We start from the raw sequence: 18,609 nt of genomic DNA, 5'->3' as shown, positions 1-18,609 counted from the left end.
AGGTCTCCGCTGCGGATCTACTTTGGCTCCTCCCAAGACCTGCAAGGCTCAACCTTCGCCACACCAAACATGGCGCCCTCGAGCTTCCTCTCCTCGTTTTATCTCACACTCGCCTTTTGGCCACACTTAGCATGGCCCTAACCGAAGGTTGCATTCCTCTGGAACCGACTCGGGACAGTTCTCGCGAGTTTTGCCTGGACACCCCCCCCACCCCCCCCGCCCCCCCCGCCCCCCCACTGCTCCCGCCCTGCCTCGCGCCGGCGCCACCGCCACTGCTGCTGGCGCCGCTCCTCCTCCGTGTCAGTTGTTGGGCTGTAATGGCGACTGGGCCGCCGCTGCTGAAGTGACTCCCGGGCGGGGGAGCCGGGCCAGACCTGCGCCAGAGGGAACTGCAGAGAGCCGCAGCTCAGGGGGTGGCTTGCTGTGGGGGAGGGGAGGCAGCCTTTCCGCCTCTCCTTCCTTCTCCGCAGACCGGCGGATCCCGGGAGCCGGTGCGAGGCGGGCACCCGGTGCGTCCCCGGAGCGGGGAGGCCAGGCCGGGCAGCCCTGGGGCCGGTCGGGGCGGCGTCACTGCACCCTCCGCCAGGCCCCGCGGGATGCACCGTGGGGGCCGAGGGCGGAGGCGACACTCTCAGGTGAGCTGCGGGAGGACCTGGCTGGGACCGCGGATGCTCGCTTAGCCTTCGCTGCCTCTGTCCGCGGTCCCAGGTCCGCGGCGGCGGCGAGGGAGGCGGGGCGGGGCGCCAAGAGCCCTGGCCCAGTCTGGCGTCCCCCTCGAGGAGCCTCCCTGGGTCCTAGGCTTTGCTAGGAGGGCCATTCTGAGACCTCGGTTTCAGGTCCCACCGGTGCCTGCAGTAGACGGGATTTCCTTCCTTACCTGCCAGTGCCTGTCCCCCGTCCCTCGCCCCTCCTCTCTTCTGCAAAAGGTGTGAGATACCTCTCGCCTTTGCTCTCCGGAGAAGTGTCCCTTCTTCATTTGGATATCAGGCTTTTTTGGGAAATTCCGGGGAACTGGCTCCAGTGGCAAGGATGACTAGTTTCTGTTCCTTTTTGGTGGGGATAAACATTTTCAAGCATAGGGAAAACTTTGATCTTCTTCTTCTCTGGCAGCTGCTGAATGTAGTCTGTCCATTATTCACAAGTGATGTAGGGGGAGATTTAAAAAGCTTGTACGCTTTGAAAGTTGTCAGTATTTTCCCCTGCCCTCTTTGAAGTGTAGCCTAACATGCTAAATGATATTTAGCTAATGTCACAAATATGGGTTGGAATTTGGCTGCCTTTTCGGATAGGAAGTTGCACATAGGTATAGATTTTGATGTGGTTTTTGTGTAGCAGCAAATCCTCCATATAGGAAAAAACACGTTGTCAGGAATAGTGATCAGTATCCACGTCTGTACTCCACCTGATTGTTTTGTTTTGATGGTGATCCTTGTTTTGAATTTGGAAAAGTCGTTAATGGTTATGTTGCCATGTTAACGATACCTCCTCCAGCCCTGTATTTTAAGGGTTTTTAAAGAATGGCTATTTTAGGCAGACCTAGTAAGAACTTGAAAAGGTTTGTAGAGCAATGATAAAATACTCTTCATTTAAAAAATTTCTTAGTTTAAAATATTGTGTTTAAACAAGGCAATATGCTGCTAATAACATGAGATTGTGACTTTGGGGGACTGGTTGTTAGACCTATGGTAGAAGTTGCTTTAAGCCCATGGGTATGTAATAATTAGTTTTGGTGTGCTAAATTTACAAACTCCATTCAGTGTAATAAAATAAATCTGAACCATTGAACCGTCATTGCATTGAATTTAAGATACTTTAATCAGAAAGATAAACATCAAGCTAGAATACATTGTATGTGTGGATAAATACATGTGTATCTCAACTTTTCATAATGAGTAGCAGGGCTTGTGTTTGTAATAATGGTGCGTTATAATATGTGAACAGTTTCATACATATGTGGAAGAATTTCTCTGATTCTCTGAGATACATTGGTGCGTAGTGTTATGTAAGAGCATTAATACTTGAACAGCCAGCCTCCTGTGGGGTAATCAATTTATGAGTTATGAAGTTTAGAATTTTTTTCTAATGGTCTGATTGCTAGTCTTTTGCCCATTTATAACACTTTTACCATATCATGGTCAGAAGAAAGGAGATGAAGTCCCTATCTAACGAATTTTGTTGTTTGTGAAATAGCTGTAAGTTATAGTGGGAGCAAAAAGAAACTGCTGTCTAAAATAACTTACATCATTTTTTGGTGTGCCTCTACATAAATTATTTAGTCCTCATAGCAATTTTGTGAGGTAGATTTGACAAATGTCCTTATTTTGCAGTTGTGGAAATTGACTGGGAATAAATAAATGAACAAGGAAGTTCATTTATTTATGTGAATGATGGTCTTATTTCCACAGATGATCTAAGACTTTAACATTTTTCTTTATTTTTATTGAGGTATAATTGACATACTGGTTTCAGGCGTATAGCATAATGATTCGATCTTTGTATTTATTGCGAAGTGATCACGTCTAGTTAATGTCATAGAATTAGTTTTATTTAAAATTGAATATTAATATAGATACTTCTGGCATTTGGTTTTTTAAAATCTAAAAGATTGTGACAAGCCACTAGTTCCTTATGTGGATAACTGTCGGTACTTTAAAAACATTAGTATTTTCATAGCATTATGTTAATTAGTAACAAGCCATGAGTTACTGTAGTGAATTGCTCTACTTCTATATGTACTTTTTGCTTGAACAGTGTTCTTAAGAAATTGTAGTTAATTTGTCGTCTGTCATTTTGTTTGGATACTCAGAGTTCTGTCATCTTTAGTACTTCAAATTGTTTATATTCTTGGTTAGCTAAAACAAATATTCAAGCCACATGGTCAGCAGCATAACTGAAAAGTAGGGACATCTTGGTGATTTTATTATAGAATTGATGATTTAAAAAGTTAACTTGCCATCTATACTTGTGATTGCTATTTTTGCCTTGTGGGGCAAGTCGTGAAGTAATTTTCTTCATTGACTTTTTTTTACAAAGTCAATTTCTAGTGTCACAAATCGCTCCAAAAACCTGAATAATCAAAAGATTGCATAGGTTTTCTTGCATTAATATTTTTGTTCGTTATCACAAGTATAACTTCACATTTGCTAGTGGTTACTTTGGGTTATTATTTGCCTTTCTCATCTAGTGTGTAAGTTCCATGATGGCAGAGATTGTCTATTAACTGTTGTGCACCCAGTGCCTAGCACATAGTAAAATAGTCAATAAATATTGGCTGAATAAATTGACTAGAGAGTAGTCTTGGCATAGTATTTAAACAAAACAAAACACTAGTTCATGGTTCCTAGGCACACATCAACTCTTCTTAGGAATATAGTCCATAGATAAAGTCAAGTTTGCTAGGTAGCAGGGGAATGACAGACTGGGATTAAAAAGCTGCTGAGAATAAGCCACAGGTAGATCCTGAAAACTTTATTGACTATTTTAATGATTTGCTTAGATGTTTTGGCAATAGTTACTGTAATTTAAAGAAAATGGAAGCTTTAAGACCCTGACCTGTTATACTAGTACTATAATTATAGACTTGTAATAATTTTAAGTCTCTTTTAATTATAACATTGGGAGTTTTAAATCTTAAAGGCTAGCTAGTCCAATTCCCACGTTTTATATGTAAGTAAACAGAGTTCATATTGGAGGAAATAGCTCACCCATAGTTGATTTCATAACTGGATGAAGACTCCACTATACAGCTGTGAAGTCTACATTTGTTTAATATGAAGATAATTATCAAATCAGAGGATAATTGTGAACAACTGGCAATCTCTTCTATGTGTTAACTAAAAACTCAAAAAACAGGCCTCACTTTTCGTGAATCAAATATGTATTATGTATTTATTTATTTATTTATTTTTGGCTGTGTTGGATCTTCGTTGCTGCGCGCGGGCCTTCTCTAGTTGGCGGTGAGTGGGGGCTACTCTTCGTTGCAATGCGCAGGCTTCTCATTGCGGCGGCTTCTCTTGTTGCGGAGCATGGGCTCCAGGCGCATGGGCTTCAGTAGTTGTGGCATGTGGGCTCAGTAGTTGTGGCTTCTGGGCTCTAGAGCGCAGGCTCAGTAGTTATGGCACGCAGGCTTAGTTGCTACGTGGCATGTGGGATCTTCCCGGACCAGGGCTAAACCCGTGTCCCCTGCAGTGACAGGTGGGTTCTTAACCGCTGCGCCACCAGGGAAGCCCCCTAAAATATTTTTTAACCTAAATATGAATCTCAAACTTCTCCTCTGTCATTGGGACTATAAATTGGTACAACTGTTTCTGGAAGGAAATTTGGCATCACCTATCAAAATTAAAAGTGCACATATTCTTTGATAGAGTCATTTCATTTTTAGGAGTTTACCTTACAGAAATTTTAACACAAGAGCACTAGAACAAATCTACAAGGATGTTCATTTTAACATTATTACAAATAAATGTCTACAACATTTATAAGTAACAAAAAAAAAACCCTAAATGTCTGTTGGTAGGGGAATAGTTAAAATTATAGTATATTTATGCTGTGACATACAATGCACTTGTTAATAGATTGAGGGATAGATACATTCACTTGATGAGAAGTAGCTGAGTGTTTCTTTGAGCACAGGGACCATGCAGCCAACTTTCTGGGTTCAAATCCTAACCATTTATTAGCTGTGACCATTAGCATGTTACTTAAACTCATCTATAAAGTGGATATAATTATAGTTCTCACCTGACAGGGCTGTTGTGAGAATTAAATGAGTTAATATTTAAGCCCTAAGTAAGTACCACATAGGTGTTTGTAATTATTATTATGTTCTGACAAGGAAGACTGTTCATGATATAATATTGAGTGAAAAAAATAAGCTGCACTACACTGTGCAATATGATTCAGTGTTAAAACAAACACATAGGCAAAGAAATGTAGTTTGGTTTTGTTTTGATTTTGTATGTGCATAGGAAAGGCTCTGTAAGGATAGACATTAAACTATTAGCCGTGTTTATCGCTGGGAGAGTGGATGACTTTCCTTTTTTCTTTACTTTAGGCACTTTTGTGTTGTTTATTGTAAGTGGCATTATCATTTTTGAAACTCTTTTTTCTGAAAAAGAAAATATCGAGGCAGAATTTTTCTACTATTATACAGTCACATAATGTAGTTTTGAATATAGTTTTTCAGAGAGCTACAGAGTTCATCCACAGAATATCACATGATTAGATTCTGTTTCAAAACTTTTGTTGATGGAAGGTTAAAATTAATCTATGAAAATTCCTGATGAATGTATTTATTTTTATTCTAGCTTTGTGACCTTACATCTTATTTCTTAATTTACAAAGTAAGCACCTAGGCTAGATCAGTGTTTTGTAAACCCAGGATCCCCAGACTGTGCCATGAGGTACCTGGGAGCACCATAGTAAACTCACATGGGCACTGTTGAATATTTTTAAATTTTTGAGGGAAACTAATATTTGACAACTGTGGGTTATCTGTGGGATATTTGATGTCTGTGAGACCACTGCTTAAACTATTAGTTTGAGGTACTGTGCATGAGATTGTGCCACATTCCTTTCAATGACAGTTATGTCTTCAAAAAGCTAGGTTTTGGGGGTTGCTGTGATTAAAAGAAAGTTCTGTGCAGAAATCAGTGTGAAACAGTAAATGAAAGTGGCCGTGTCCAAAGTGATTTCAAGGTCTGAGAAATTATGTAATGTCTTTTAGGTGCACACATCCCATTAATAAGTAATTGTGGTTATTTAGTAATTAAAAGATTTCTTTTAATTTATATGTATTTTTCAAGCTGCTACTAAGTTGTTAGGACATAAATACTTACTAGGTTGTATGGACCCAACTACCTAATAAATGGAACTGTTAGATATTTTTTTGACCTGTGGGCACTATGAAAAAATTACTGAGACACTAAGGGTTCTGTGAACTGAGAAAGCTTGGGAACCTCTTGAACTCTTTTGACTAGGACACCCACAGTAAAAAATAGATTTTCCATGGGAACATAATATACATAGATATGTATATATCTATATATAAAATGAAATGAAAGTTTCACTTAAAAAAATACCTTTGCTGCTTTCAATACACCCTGATATTTTCAGTTCAATTTTATTTGGTTTCATTAAAAAATGCAGGCTCTAACCTACCAGATTGATTCTTTTTGATCTACTACATGGTACCATTACTACATATTTGAAAAACATGAGACTAGATGACCCCTAACTTCAGCTCTAATATGCTTTGTTCTCTGATTAGTTATAAATGAAGTTGGACTACACTTAAACAATATAGATGCATCTCTGAAAAGTTGTGTAGATGCTACGCTTTCTTGTATGATGAATCATTTAAAATTCTATAGAGAAATAATGGTGTAAAGGAGATCTTTTTATAGATGGAAGGATATTTTTGCAACCAAAAGAATTGGATTTATCTTTGATAAATTTGGGGTTAGGTGATTTTTTAAAAAGTTAACCACTTAAAGTTTTTGTTGTTGTAAGTGGACTTGTAAAAGCTCCTTTGGAATCATGGTGTCTCTCCCTTTTAAAAACTAGATTGATTGATTTTTTAAAACCTACATCCTACTTTCCTTAAGCAACCATGTTTGTTTGTTTATTTACTTACTTTTGGCTGCGTTGGGTCTTTGTTGCTGCGCGCAGGCTTTCTCTAGTTGTGGTGAGTGGGGTCTACTCTTCGTTGCGGTGCGCGGGCTTGTCATTGCGGTGGCTTCTATTGTTGTGGAGCATGGGCTCTAGGCGCCCTGGCTTCAGTAGCTGTGGCACGCGGGCTCAGTAGTTGTGGCTTGTGGGCTCTAGAGCTCAGGCTCAGTAGTTGTGGCTCGCGGGCTCTAGAGCGCAGGCTCAATAGTTGTGGCGCATGGGCTTAGTTGCTCCACGGCATGTGGGATCTTCCTGGACCGGGGCTCGAACCCATGTCCCCTGCATTGGCAGGTGGATTCTTAACCACTGCGCCACCAGGGAAGTCCCTAAAAACTAGATTTAAAAATCATTCATGAGTAATAGCACTGTCTTCATTTAACTGGCTTCATTTCATTCATGATTTTCATGTCTAAATCTATAAAATAAGAGTATTTTTTAAAAGAATTTCTTTTTAGTTTTGGGCTTATTTTAAAACATAAAATGCATATGTACACGTATAACTATTATTTTGCTTACTGTTTTTTTACATGTTACCATGAAAGAAATTTTTTGCTTACCAGTGGTTAACCTCTTCATATTATATGAAATACCTGTGGGTATTTTTGCCCTGTTTGCATTTGAGAATTGGATTCTGAGATTTATCAATGGGACAATCATTCAGCAGACAGGTCTGGAGCACCTAGTGGGTGCTGTGTACTGTGCATGGACTAGGGATATAAAGAGGAATAAAACATCATCCCCACAGTGACATGTAAGAGACATATGTAAATAATAGTATGGAGGTGGGGAGGTAAGAGGAAAGATAAAGTGGGAGCAACTATACAGCGGCTTCCAGTGAAAGAAAAAGTTGTTGTATTTGTTTCCTTAACAGCCTCTAAATTAGCTAAGTTATTGAATGTTGAAGGAAACTTCTCAAAATTATTTTTCCTTGTTTTTTTTCTCAAAACGTGATAAATGCATCTGCTTTTAAAAATTCGAAAACATATCCACTGGAGAATTTTCTTCCTTTCTTGGATCCTCAGTCCCTCTCCGCAGAGTTAACCAGTGTTAACGGTTTCTTCTGTATCAGGGAAGCTTTTGTAGTGAAAATTTCATACTTTTGGGACAAAAAATAATCCTGACTTGCGCTATAAGACACATTTATAGGTATATATTCCTTGAAATTAATTTAGAAGAGTAAATATTCAGGATAACTAGATAGAGGGTAAACAAAGTATAGGCTCCTATTTTTAGGTATTTTAAGTAAAAAACTAGGGGTACCTTTAGTCAGGCTCTAGTTTAGCTCTTCATTTCATATCAGTGGGGGACATTGTGTTCTTTGTGATTCTTATCCAGCCTCTTATACACCAGAGGCCAAGCTGGTGCCAGATGTTATAGTTTCTTCTGGGTTTCCTGGATTATAGGAGGTCATTCTTAATTGTTAAAAGTAGTTGTTGAGGTTTGTATTTTATACGTAAAAAGAGGTGAGGCTAATTCTCAGGTCATTTGTTTTTGTATACCATATTATGGGAGTATTGGTTATTCTGAGAATTTACATGGAACAGTGTAGTAGGTCTGTTTTAGAGCTGGAATGTTTTCCACTTTTCCTAGCCTGGTCCCTACTAAATTTGTCCATTTTATATTGAGACTAGATAATATGACTGTTGCAGGGTTGTTTCTTTTCAGCCTTTCAGGCATAGATTGTTGTTACATCGGGTCTGATAAAGATGAGAGAACAGAAGCAAAGTTACGGAAAATAACTCTGGGAGAGCCAGAACAAAGTCGTTTCTTTCACTTTTTATCGCCAGTACCTGCACATAGTAGGAGCCCAATAAATAAGTGAGCTGAATGAGTCTATGTGACTGAATGAGAGCGCTGTCAATAAATGGGAAAGGAAAATTTGCTGCTAGAAGATACTTGAGAATTGGCTATTTCAAAATGTCATATCTTATTTGTATATACATATGATAGGTATAGATCAGCGTTTGTCAAACTTCTTGGTGTCAAGGAGACACTTTATACTCTTGAGTTATTGAAAACTTGAAGAGCTTTTATGTGGACTATATCTGTTGATATTTGTTGTATTAGAAACTTTAAACATATTTATTAGTTTATTTAAAATAACCATAAACTATCATATTAATACACAATTTTTAAAATAAAAAATAACTATATTTTCCAAAACAAAAAAAAATTTAGTGAGAAGAGTGGCATTGTTTGACATTTTTCAAATCTTTATAATGATTATAAATCATTATTATAATTATCATTATTTATAATTATTATAAATTATAATGCCCGGCTTAATAGAAGACATCTGGATTCTCATATCTGCTTCTGTATTCAATCTGTTGTGATATCATATGTCATGGAGCCTTCGGGAGACTCCACTATGCACACTCCCAAGAGAATGAGAGTGAAAAAGACAAATAATGTCTTAATATTATCATGGAAATAGTTTTGATTTTAAAGACATTCTTTTTTTTTTTTTTTAAATAGAGAGAAAGTCTTTTATTTATTTATTTATTTATTTATGGCTGTGTTGGGTCTCCGTTTCTGTGCGAGGGCTTTCTCTAGTTGTGGCAAGCGGGGGCCACTCTTCATCGAGGTGCGTGGGCCTCTCACCATCGCGGCCTCTCTTGTTGCCGAGCACAGGCTCCAGACGCGCAGGCTCAGTAATTGTGGCTCACGGGCCCAGTTGCTCCGCGGCATGTGGGATCTTCCCAGACCAGGGCTCGAACCCGTGTCCCCTGCATTGGCAGGCAGATTCTCAACCACTGCGCCACCAGGGAAGCCCTTAAAGACGTTCTTGAAACGGTCTCGTAGACCCTCAAGGATGCCTGGACCACGCTCTGAGAATTGGTGGTATAGATTATTAAATTCAAAGGGGAAAAGGATCTTAGCGGTCATATAGTATTATCAGTCACCTCTTGTGGATATTTCTTGCTTGTGCAACTGGAGTGTGATAGGGAATACCTCAAGTTTGTTTTTTGGGAATAATCATGACTTGGCTTTTAGAGATGATGAGTTTGATGTGTCTTTGAGATTTCTGAATAAGCAGTTGGTTATGTGGGTTAGGTAATCAGAGAGAAGATCTGACCATAGTTTCAGAAACCAGTAACACAGGATCTATATCACTGTCTTGCACTTTGCCTCCTTACTATACTGCGAACTTAATTTTCAGAAAGCCTAAGAATACTTTTGTTATTTATGTGACTCAAGAGTTTTATTTTAGTGTCCATTTTACAGTGAGTTTAACTGGCATCTTGTAGAGAAACAAGTTGTTTCATGTAAAAGTCAGAGCATAAATGAACAATATTGCTTTGTTCAGACTAAAGTCGGATATCACAAGAACTAAAAAAGAACCTATATTTGACAGAGTTCTATTTGCATCATGTAAAATATAAATAAAAGCTCCAAACAATGGCTCAAAATATAAAAATGGCTTATGTGTGCGTATGGGAAGGAGAGGGCTGCAAAAGCAGTGGGGAGTGGTGGTGTGAGAGGGACAGACAGCTAACTTCTAAAAGTTAGCTAAGGATGACTCTAATTTGCCACAGAGAATGGAAACACAGTTTCACTAAAGCTATGATAAATGATATTCAAAGAATCCAGTTAAAAGTGATATAAATAAAAAGCAGGAACACCTATAAATCAAGTAAGGCTGCAACTTCATAAAACTATTTACTTGCTAGCAAACATAAAGCCAACAAGGAGTCCACACTTCATGAATCACCGAAATATTCACCTCATAAGAGAAGTACAAAGGCTCAGAGAAAACTAACCAGAGCTGAGAAATTGCCCTCTAATTATGTAGGCTAAGAGTTCATAAATAGGGAGAATGGAAAAAGAACAGAAAAAGTAACTTTTAGAGGAAAGGAACTATAAGAATACTTCGCCTGTTTCAAGATTTCCTCACCTCCAGGTTCTCTCAAGAAACTTCAACCATCAATTTTATTTTCTCTCGTGTATCTCTAGCCTCCTCCCCTCCCTGAGATTCTTCCTATCAGCATTTATACTTAATCGATTAAGTCTTCTTACTTAAAACAAACACAAAAAACCCTCAATCCAACACCCTCCTCCATTACTGCTCTCTTTTTCCTTCACAAACTTCTCAAAAAAATTGGTTGAATACATTCAGTTTCCATTTAGAAGATACTTTTCAGTCATTCTTCAAACAATTACAGTGTGGTTGCCACCCCCATTTCTCCACATTTAGCTCTAACTAAAATCACCAAAGACCTCTTTATCTCTAAACCTAATGCGCATTTTCAAATAACAAGCCCTCAACCTGCTTGGCCTTTTGGCAGCATGTTTGACCACTCTCTTGAAATACTCTTTTCCCTTGGCTTCCATACACTACACTCTGATTTCCACTTCCTCTCTACTTCTCTTTCTCAATCTCCTTTGCTAGCTAGTCCTTCTCTTTTAAATCTTGAGGTGCAAGAGGGTTTGATCTTGGGCTCTTTTCTTCTCTAAAACTATACTTTCTCCCTGGGTAACCTCACCTATGCCCAAGGCTACCATCTATACCATCTATATGCCAATAACTGCCATTATATGAATGACCATTAGAGGCTTTCAGAGGTTTGAGAGAGAGAGAGATCTAGATTTAATTTCCAGTTCTGTCTCATTACCTGAATGACCTTGGACTAGTTCCATAGTCTGTCTGATACTCTTTCTTCATCAGTACAATGAATATAAGGATAGTTGCCTCATGAGATTGGAAGTAGTGTCTGGAAAACAGTATAGCCCTTGGCCCACATAGAAGAAACACGGAAAATATTAGCTATGATTATTACCTATTAACTGCCCTCATGGTCATCCCCCAGAGTGTTAGAGGTCTGTAATTTTGGCTTCTGGTTTAAAATGATTGTTGTCATTTTTTTTTTTTTTTTTTTTTTGGCTGCTTTGGGTCTTCGTTGCTGCGTACGGACTTTCTCTAGTTGCGGTGAGCGGGGGCTACTCTTCATTGCAGTACGTGGGCTTCTCATTGTGGTGGCTTCTCATTGCAGAACAAGGGCTGTAGGCGCGCAGGCTTCAGTAGTTGTGGCACGCGGGCTCAGTAGTTGTGGCACGTAGGCTAAGTAGCTGTGGTGCGTGGGCTCTAGAGTGCAGGCTCAGTAGTTGTGGCGCACAGGCTTAGTTGCTCTGTGGCATGTGGGAATCTTCCCGGACCAGGGCTCAAACCCGTGTCCCCTGCATTGGCAGGCAGATTCTTAACCACTGCACCACCACGGAAGCCTGCGTTTATTTTAGTTTTTTTTTTTTAATTAATTAATTAATTTTATTTATTTATTTTGGCTGTGTTGGGTCCGTGTTGCTGTGTGCGGGCTTTCTCTAATTGCGGCAAGCGGGGGCTACTCTTCATTGCAGTGCGCGGGCTTCTCATTGTGGTGGCTTCTCTTGCTGCAGAGCACGGGCTCTAGGTGCGTGGGCTTCAGTAGTTGCAGCATGTGGGCTCAGTAGTTGTGGCTCACGGGCTCTAGAGCACAGGCTCAGTAGTTGTGGCCCACGAGCTTAGTTGCTCCGCGGCATGGGGGATCTTCCCGGACCAGGGATCGAACCCGTGTTCCCTGCACTGGCAGGCGGATTCTCAACCACTGCGCCACCAGGGAAGCCCCTATTTTAGTTGTAAAGTGAAGTCTTCCCAAAGAAAACTTTTGTCAAATTATTGACAGATTATTTAGTAATGTAGAATAACTCATGTTCGTTTAGTTATCACTTGACACTTGGCTAGACCAAAAGTATCTTTGTGAGAAGGAGAGTAAAGTGAGTTAATTTTTTTAACTGTGTTGGTAGCTGATTAAAGTTTTTATGGTTATAAAATTTTTTTCTCATTACAAAAATACTTTATGTTTTATGAAGTAGTGTACTTCTCATACATATAAAGCACAAGTTGAATACAGGTACCCTGTTTGAAACCGTCTGCAGGAACCATCTTTTCACATATGCATTGCCGCTAGAGATTGGAATATGCACAGTGTTGGTTACATACAGTAAAGTCTGATTAATTAACCTTTATTTTTTAATAATTCATATATCATAGAATACAAGTCAATCAGAAAATTACTTTCAGTAAAATTTTGCTACCAGATAACAAAATGCAGTCATTAAGAATCTATATGACAGATACCAAATAATAATTAAGAACCCAATTTTCTTTGCTGAGTTGGACTTAAATAAAATCTTCACTTAATCTTTGGAAGAATAGCTCTTTGTCATTAATTTTTGTTTTATTTTTTTTGAATTTTATTTTATTTTTTATGCAGCAGGTTCTTATTAGTTATCTATTTAATACATATTAGTGTATATATGTCAATCCCAATCTCCCAGTTCATTCCACCCCCCCCCACCCCTGCTTTCCCCCCTTGGTGTCTGTACATTTGTTCTCTACAATATGGTTAGAAAATTTTTTAACTATTGGCATATTTGTTGATTTTAGATTTTCTGCTACCCCTGTCTGTTTTTAAAAACCTAGATTGACTTTTCTTAGAGTCATATTGTATTATCTATGAAAATTTGTATTTTTAGAACATTTTTGAAAATTTTTTCTGAGAAATTTATAAACCAGGATTGTTTACTATAGGTGAAAATAACTCCCTTAAAATTAATTATACCTTTAGTTTTACATGTTTGGACTTAGTAGGTAGGCTTTTCCTTTTCTTAAATTAGGGTCTTTAATATTCACCATATTGAACTGCCTTTACAGACATTGAAGAAAATTATTTTTATCAAATATGACAAAGGTTTAATATATTTATAATGTAAGAACTCAGCAAATCAATAAGAAAAACTTTAATATCCTGGTAGGTAAGTGGGCGAAGGACAAGAAAAGATAATTCACAGATGAAGAACTTAGATTAAGATCTATGGTGGAATGTTTAGTCCTGCTAGCAATCTACTAAATTCAAATTAAAGCAACCATATTCTTCCCTAATAGGAATATAATTAATATTCCTTAGTAATCAGCAAAAGTAAAAAGCATAGTTAATATTAAAATATATTAATGAAACTGTTGGGTTCATGTTATTGTAAATTGGAAAACAGTTCAACATTGGATCTCTAGAGTAGCATGTTCTGTACATTCTTTAGTTCAGTTTTAGCACACTTTGTAGATCCTGTTCTAGATAAGTGATCCAAATGAGCATTAATGTACACAAATATGTTCATTTCAGTGTTATTTATAATAGAGAAAATGAGACATAATTCTGTATTGATAATCTCTTGCTGGCTAACTCCACTTCCAGGATAGTTCACTCATATGGCTGTAGGCAGGAAGCCTCAGTTTTTTTTGCCACATGGACCTCTTCATAGGGCTGCTGGACTGTCCTCATGACATGGCAGCTGGATCCTTAAGAGAGAGGGAGAGAGAACAAGCAATGCCTTTTATGACCTAGTCTTGAAAGTCACACTGTCACTTCCACCACATTTGATTTGTTAAAAGTGAACCACTAAGTCCAGCTTACATTCAACGAGAGGAAAATTAAACTCCTCTTCTTTTTTGTTTTTTTAAAATTTATTTATATTTTATTTATTTATCTATTTTTGGCTGCATTGGTTCTTCGTTGCTCCGCACAGGCTTTCTCTAGTTGCGGCAAGAGAGGGCTAGTCTTCGTTGCAGTGCGCAGGCTTCTCATTGCGGTGGCTTCTCTTGTTGTGGAGCACAGGCTCTAGGCGCGCAGGCTTCAGTAGTTGTGGCATGTGGGCTCAGTAGTTGTGGTGCACGGGCTTAGTTGCTCCACGGCATGTGGGATCTTCCTGGACCAGGGCTGGAACCCATGTCCCCTGCATTGGCAGGCGGATTCTTTTTTTTTTTTTTTAATTTTTAAAAAATATTTATTTATTTTTGGCTGTGTTGGGTCTTCATTATTGTGTGCAGGCTTTCTCTAGTTGCGATGAGCGGGGGCTACTCTTTGTTGCTGTGCGCGGGCTTCTCGTTGCAGTGGCTTCTCTTGTTGAGGAGCACAGGCTCTAGGCACGCAGGCTTCAGTAGTTGTGGTACGCAGGCTCAGTAGTTGTGGCTTGCGGCCTCTAGAGCTCAGGCTCAGTAGTTGTGGCACATGGGCTAAGTTGCTCTGCACTGTGTGGGATCTTCCTGGACCAGGGCTCGAATCCATGTCCCCTGCATTGGCAGGCAGATCCTTAACCACTGGGTCACCAGGGAAGCCCATGATATAATTTTTAATGGTTTAGTTTTCCAAGCAAAAATAAAGTTATTAGATTATCAGGAACTCTTAAGAGAATACAGATATAACTTTTAGAGATGACAAAATTCTTTTCTGACTTTCATGAAAGGCAAGATAGGGCATTTTCTTTACTAATATTATAATATTGATTTTCAGTGAATGCTAATGATGTGATTGCAGGTAAATTGGCAGGATGAGGAGCAGCAAATCAAAAGAGGTGCCTTTACCAAATCCAAGGAACTCTCAAAGCACGGATACTGTTCAAGGTATGATTTGTTTTTTTTTGAAACTGAACCTAATGATTTGTTTAGGTCATGTGCCTAAAATTCTGGGCTATTCAGTAAACGGAAATTATCCATATGCTTTGATTTAGAACAAGTGGATAAATAATTTTTAAAATTCAATTTTGTTTTAAATATACAAGATACCTTATATTCAAAGGCACCCAATAGTAAACTGTTTTGTAAGGGAAAACATCCTTTTTAAAAATGAATCAGTATATGTAAAATTAGTTATATACAATATCTTACAAATTCTGACTTAATGTTAATAAATATCATACAGCTCCCAATATAGTTATAGACCTGTAGTGCACAGATAACAAAAATAATAGTCTCATTGAACTCTTTTTTTTTTTTTTTAAATGATGCATTGGGGGTAACTTTAATTTAGGGCATGATATTTTTTGAGGGACGTTGACAAATTGGAGTATATCTGGAGCAAGATTATTGGGTTTGTGAGGGATCTGGATATCACGTCACATGAGGGGCATTTGGAGGAGATGAAAATAGTTATCCTAGAGAAGGATGACTCAAGGGAAATATATAGACTTAAACTCTTTGAAGGGCTGTTATCTGAAAGACTAAATAGATGTTACCTTGTTTCTACTAGTAGATTGAAGTCTGGAGTAGTTTTCCAATCTTTTCATATCATAATATGAAATGCAGTACAATACTATATTTTGTATTTGTTCAGCTCATTGGGATAAGCTGAGGATACTGCTTATTGTTAGAGATGTCTGATGGGGTGTAGGTGGGGGGGGGTGTTAGTCCAGTTGTCCTAAGGACTAGTGGGATCAGTGTCTAATACAACTAAACCGTATATTGGGAAGCTCGGCTTCAGAGGATAGGAGAGGAATCATGTTTTGGCTCAATATAATAAAGCACTTGCTGGGGAATAGTTCTGCCTAATAAAGTGATTCTCAAACTTTTGAGTGCATTTGGGACCTTATTAAAATGCAGATTCCAAGGTACACTTCAGAGATTCTAATTCAGTAAATATCGATATTGCCCAGCAGATATAACCACACCATGGGATGCACTTTCTCAGACCAAGGCTGCTGTAAGTAATTATAGGTTCCATTTATTTCTTTCTAGTCTAAAATTGATTGCCTGTTGTGATTGAATAGATTACAATTTTTTTCTGTAGTGCTTTTTTGATAAGAAAATAAGGTTAAACATTTCTGTAAGAAGCTATATACTATATGTTACAAAATGAACATTAATGACAACTATTAGACAGTAAAGCAATAATTAAGACACTAAGTATCAGAAACATTAACACTGGCATATAAAAGATTAAGATAATTTGTACTATTTATTCTGCTTTAATGAATTTGCTCAATTGGTATGTTGAGATGAAGATTTAAAACATAGAATGTATTTGAGAAGGTGGGGCTGTGTCTATGTAAAAGGCTCAGAGTCAGGAAATGAAAGGAACAGCTTTTCCTTGAGTGGACTGTGAGTTACCTCCTCTTTATTTGTGGCAATAGCAGTCTCTTTTCTCTTAGCACTGCTGAAAAAGCATGATTATGGGCAAATGTTCTCATTTATGTTCTGTCCAATCTTGTCTGGAGTTTAGGAATCCAAATTTGGCAAGTGATACATAGCTTCTTCAAAGAGAGACCTTTTCCTTTTTTCTTTTTCATCTGCTCTCTAGGCAAATTACTCTTCCAATATATATTTTGTTTGTTTTCTTTTGTATTCTACCTGAGTTCGAATTATCTATTTCTTTACTATCTGAATATGGTGTTTTCTGTCCCCTAATCTTTTGAACTGGTTTGAAAATCGATCTGGAAAAGGTACTATAACCTAGGTTTGGTCATAATGCAGAGTCAAATTTTGGCCCCATGAATACAGCAATCAGTATATATTCTCTCTCTTCTACATGAGTATTGTACATCTATAACATAGGAATAGTTTCTATCCCCAGTTTAATTTAGAGCTAAACTAATTTAGAGCTGAACTGTTAATAGTTGTTTTCCAAAAAAATAATTGGGCTTTTAAAAAGAATTTTTAGGGATAAGTGGTTCATAATATAAATGGGGGAAAATGTCTGATACAGAACTATTAATATATAAAGGATTATTCCAGTCTTGTGAGTACATTGCACTGCAAAAATCTGAAATAAGATAAATGAGAATTTTACACAAAGTTTCTATCTCTGTGTGGTGGAATTTTGATGATTTTAATTTTATTTTTTTCTGTTTTCTGTTTTTTTCAAGTTTTCTCCTGTAAGCATGTGCGGGGAAAATGCTTTTTAAAATCATTGGTGGTAATATCAAAAGTCAACTTAAATTGTAAAGCATATGGAAACCTGAATTCTATCTTGTGAATTTTGTCCTTATTGTGAAACTTATTCTGTAGATATAAAACTATAAAAAATTGTGGCGGGCTTCCCTGGTGACGCAGTGGTTAAGAATCCACCTGCCAATGCAGGGGACACGGGTTTGAGCCCTAGTCTGGGAAGATCCCACATGCTGCAGAGCAACTAAGCCTGTGCACCACAACTACTGAGCCTGCGCTCTAGAGCCTGCAAGCCACAACTACTGAAGCCCGTGCGCCTAGAGCCCGTGCTCTGCAACAAGAGAAGCCACTGCAGTGAGAAGCCCGCGCAGCACAATGAAGAGTGGCCCCTGCTCGTTGCAACTAGAGAAAGCCCGCGTGCAGCAATGAAGATCCAACACAGCCAAAAAAGAAAAAAAAAAGAAAAGTTGTGGCTATTTGAATAGTCCTAAATTTTAGTCTAGCTGAATTGTTTTTTCCTCATTTTTGCATGTAAAATGCATTAAAATATATAGAAATGCACAAAATATGTAGCTTAATGATACGCAACATACAATGTCAGAAAATTTACTGCTTTTAAAAAACTCAACGATTAAAAAAATAGGTCAGCAGGATAAATAGAAACTCCTTGATGTTCTACAGACTCTTTAATTTTCTTGTCCAGATTTGGGCAGCATTGAGCCAGTTGTTAGTAGAGCTTAAGTAGTAAATAATGGAAAACTATTTTTTTTAATTAAAATAAAGCATTCCTAATTTTTTCTACTTTGGAGAAAGGTGTTGGACAATATAGTTTTAAATAACTAATTTAATTGATGGTAGCTGGTTAATTTACAGGATTAACCTGTTTGTTTTGATGGTGTTTAAACTTTAGCTGAGACACATTGAAAACAAATTGGAAGTAGCCCCTACGAGTACAGCTGTGTTTGATTCTGTCATGGATACCAAGAAATCTTCTGCAAGTGCTACCAGAAAAATAAGTAGAAAAGGTATGTATGAGGTTAATTCCAAAGATATAAATATATTAAATATGAATTTTGATGTTTTATTTCAACTTAATTTCTTTTTATAGTCCCATGTATTTCCTTGTTCTTTTGTCAGAGACTATATACCTCATCAGCATTTAGTTTTTTTTTCTTTGGTACTGAGTAGTTATGAAGCAGCCTTGTATTCAGTGACTGTAGATGACATTTTCACCATCTTTTGATCAG

At 38.0% G+C, this 18,609-nt stretch overlaps 1 protein-coding gene across 4 annotated transcripts in view; it reads left to right on the top strand.

Moving 5' to 3' along the window:
- Positions 1 to 322: 322 nt before the first annotated feature.
- The window catches only part of CEP350 (centrosomal protein 350), a 133,051-nt gene continuing 114,764 nt past the window's right edge, over positions 323 to 18,609 (top strand). For 2 of the 4 annotated variants that reach the window (XM_061183055.1, XM_061183053.1), the window contains exons 1-4: positions 323 to 635; positions 15,018 to 15,103; positions 16,132 to 16,178; positions 18,273 to 18,387. In XM_061183055.1, the coding sequence (XP_061039038.1) occupies positions 15,031 to 15,103; positions 16,132 to 16,178; positions 18,273 to 18,387 (235 nt within the window). In that variant the 5' untranslated portion in view covers positions 323 to 635; positions 15,018 to 15,030. The remainder of the gene's footprint in view (positions 636 to 15,017; positions 15,104 to 16,131; positions 16,179 to 18,272; positions 18,388 to 18,609) is intronic. The other 2 variants (XM_061183054.1, XM_061183056.1) reach the window with 2 other exon arrangements.

The sequence above is a fragment of the Eubalaena glacialis genome, chromosome 3, assembly GCF_028564815.1.
Source record: "Eubalaena glacialis isolate mEubGla1 chromosome 3, mEubGla1.1.hap2.+ XY, whole genome shotgun sequence".
In the NCBI taxonomy this organism is placed as follows: Eukaryota; Metazoa; Chordata; class Mammalia; order Artiodactyla; family Balaenidae; genus Eubalaena; species Eubalaena glacialis.
Note: the sequence above shows the minus strand (reverse complement) of the source record. Positions and strands in the feature narration are given on the sequence as shown.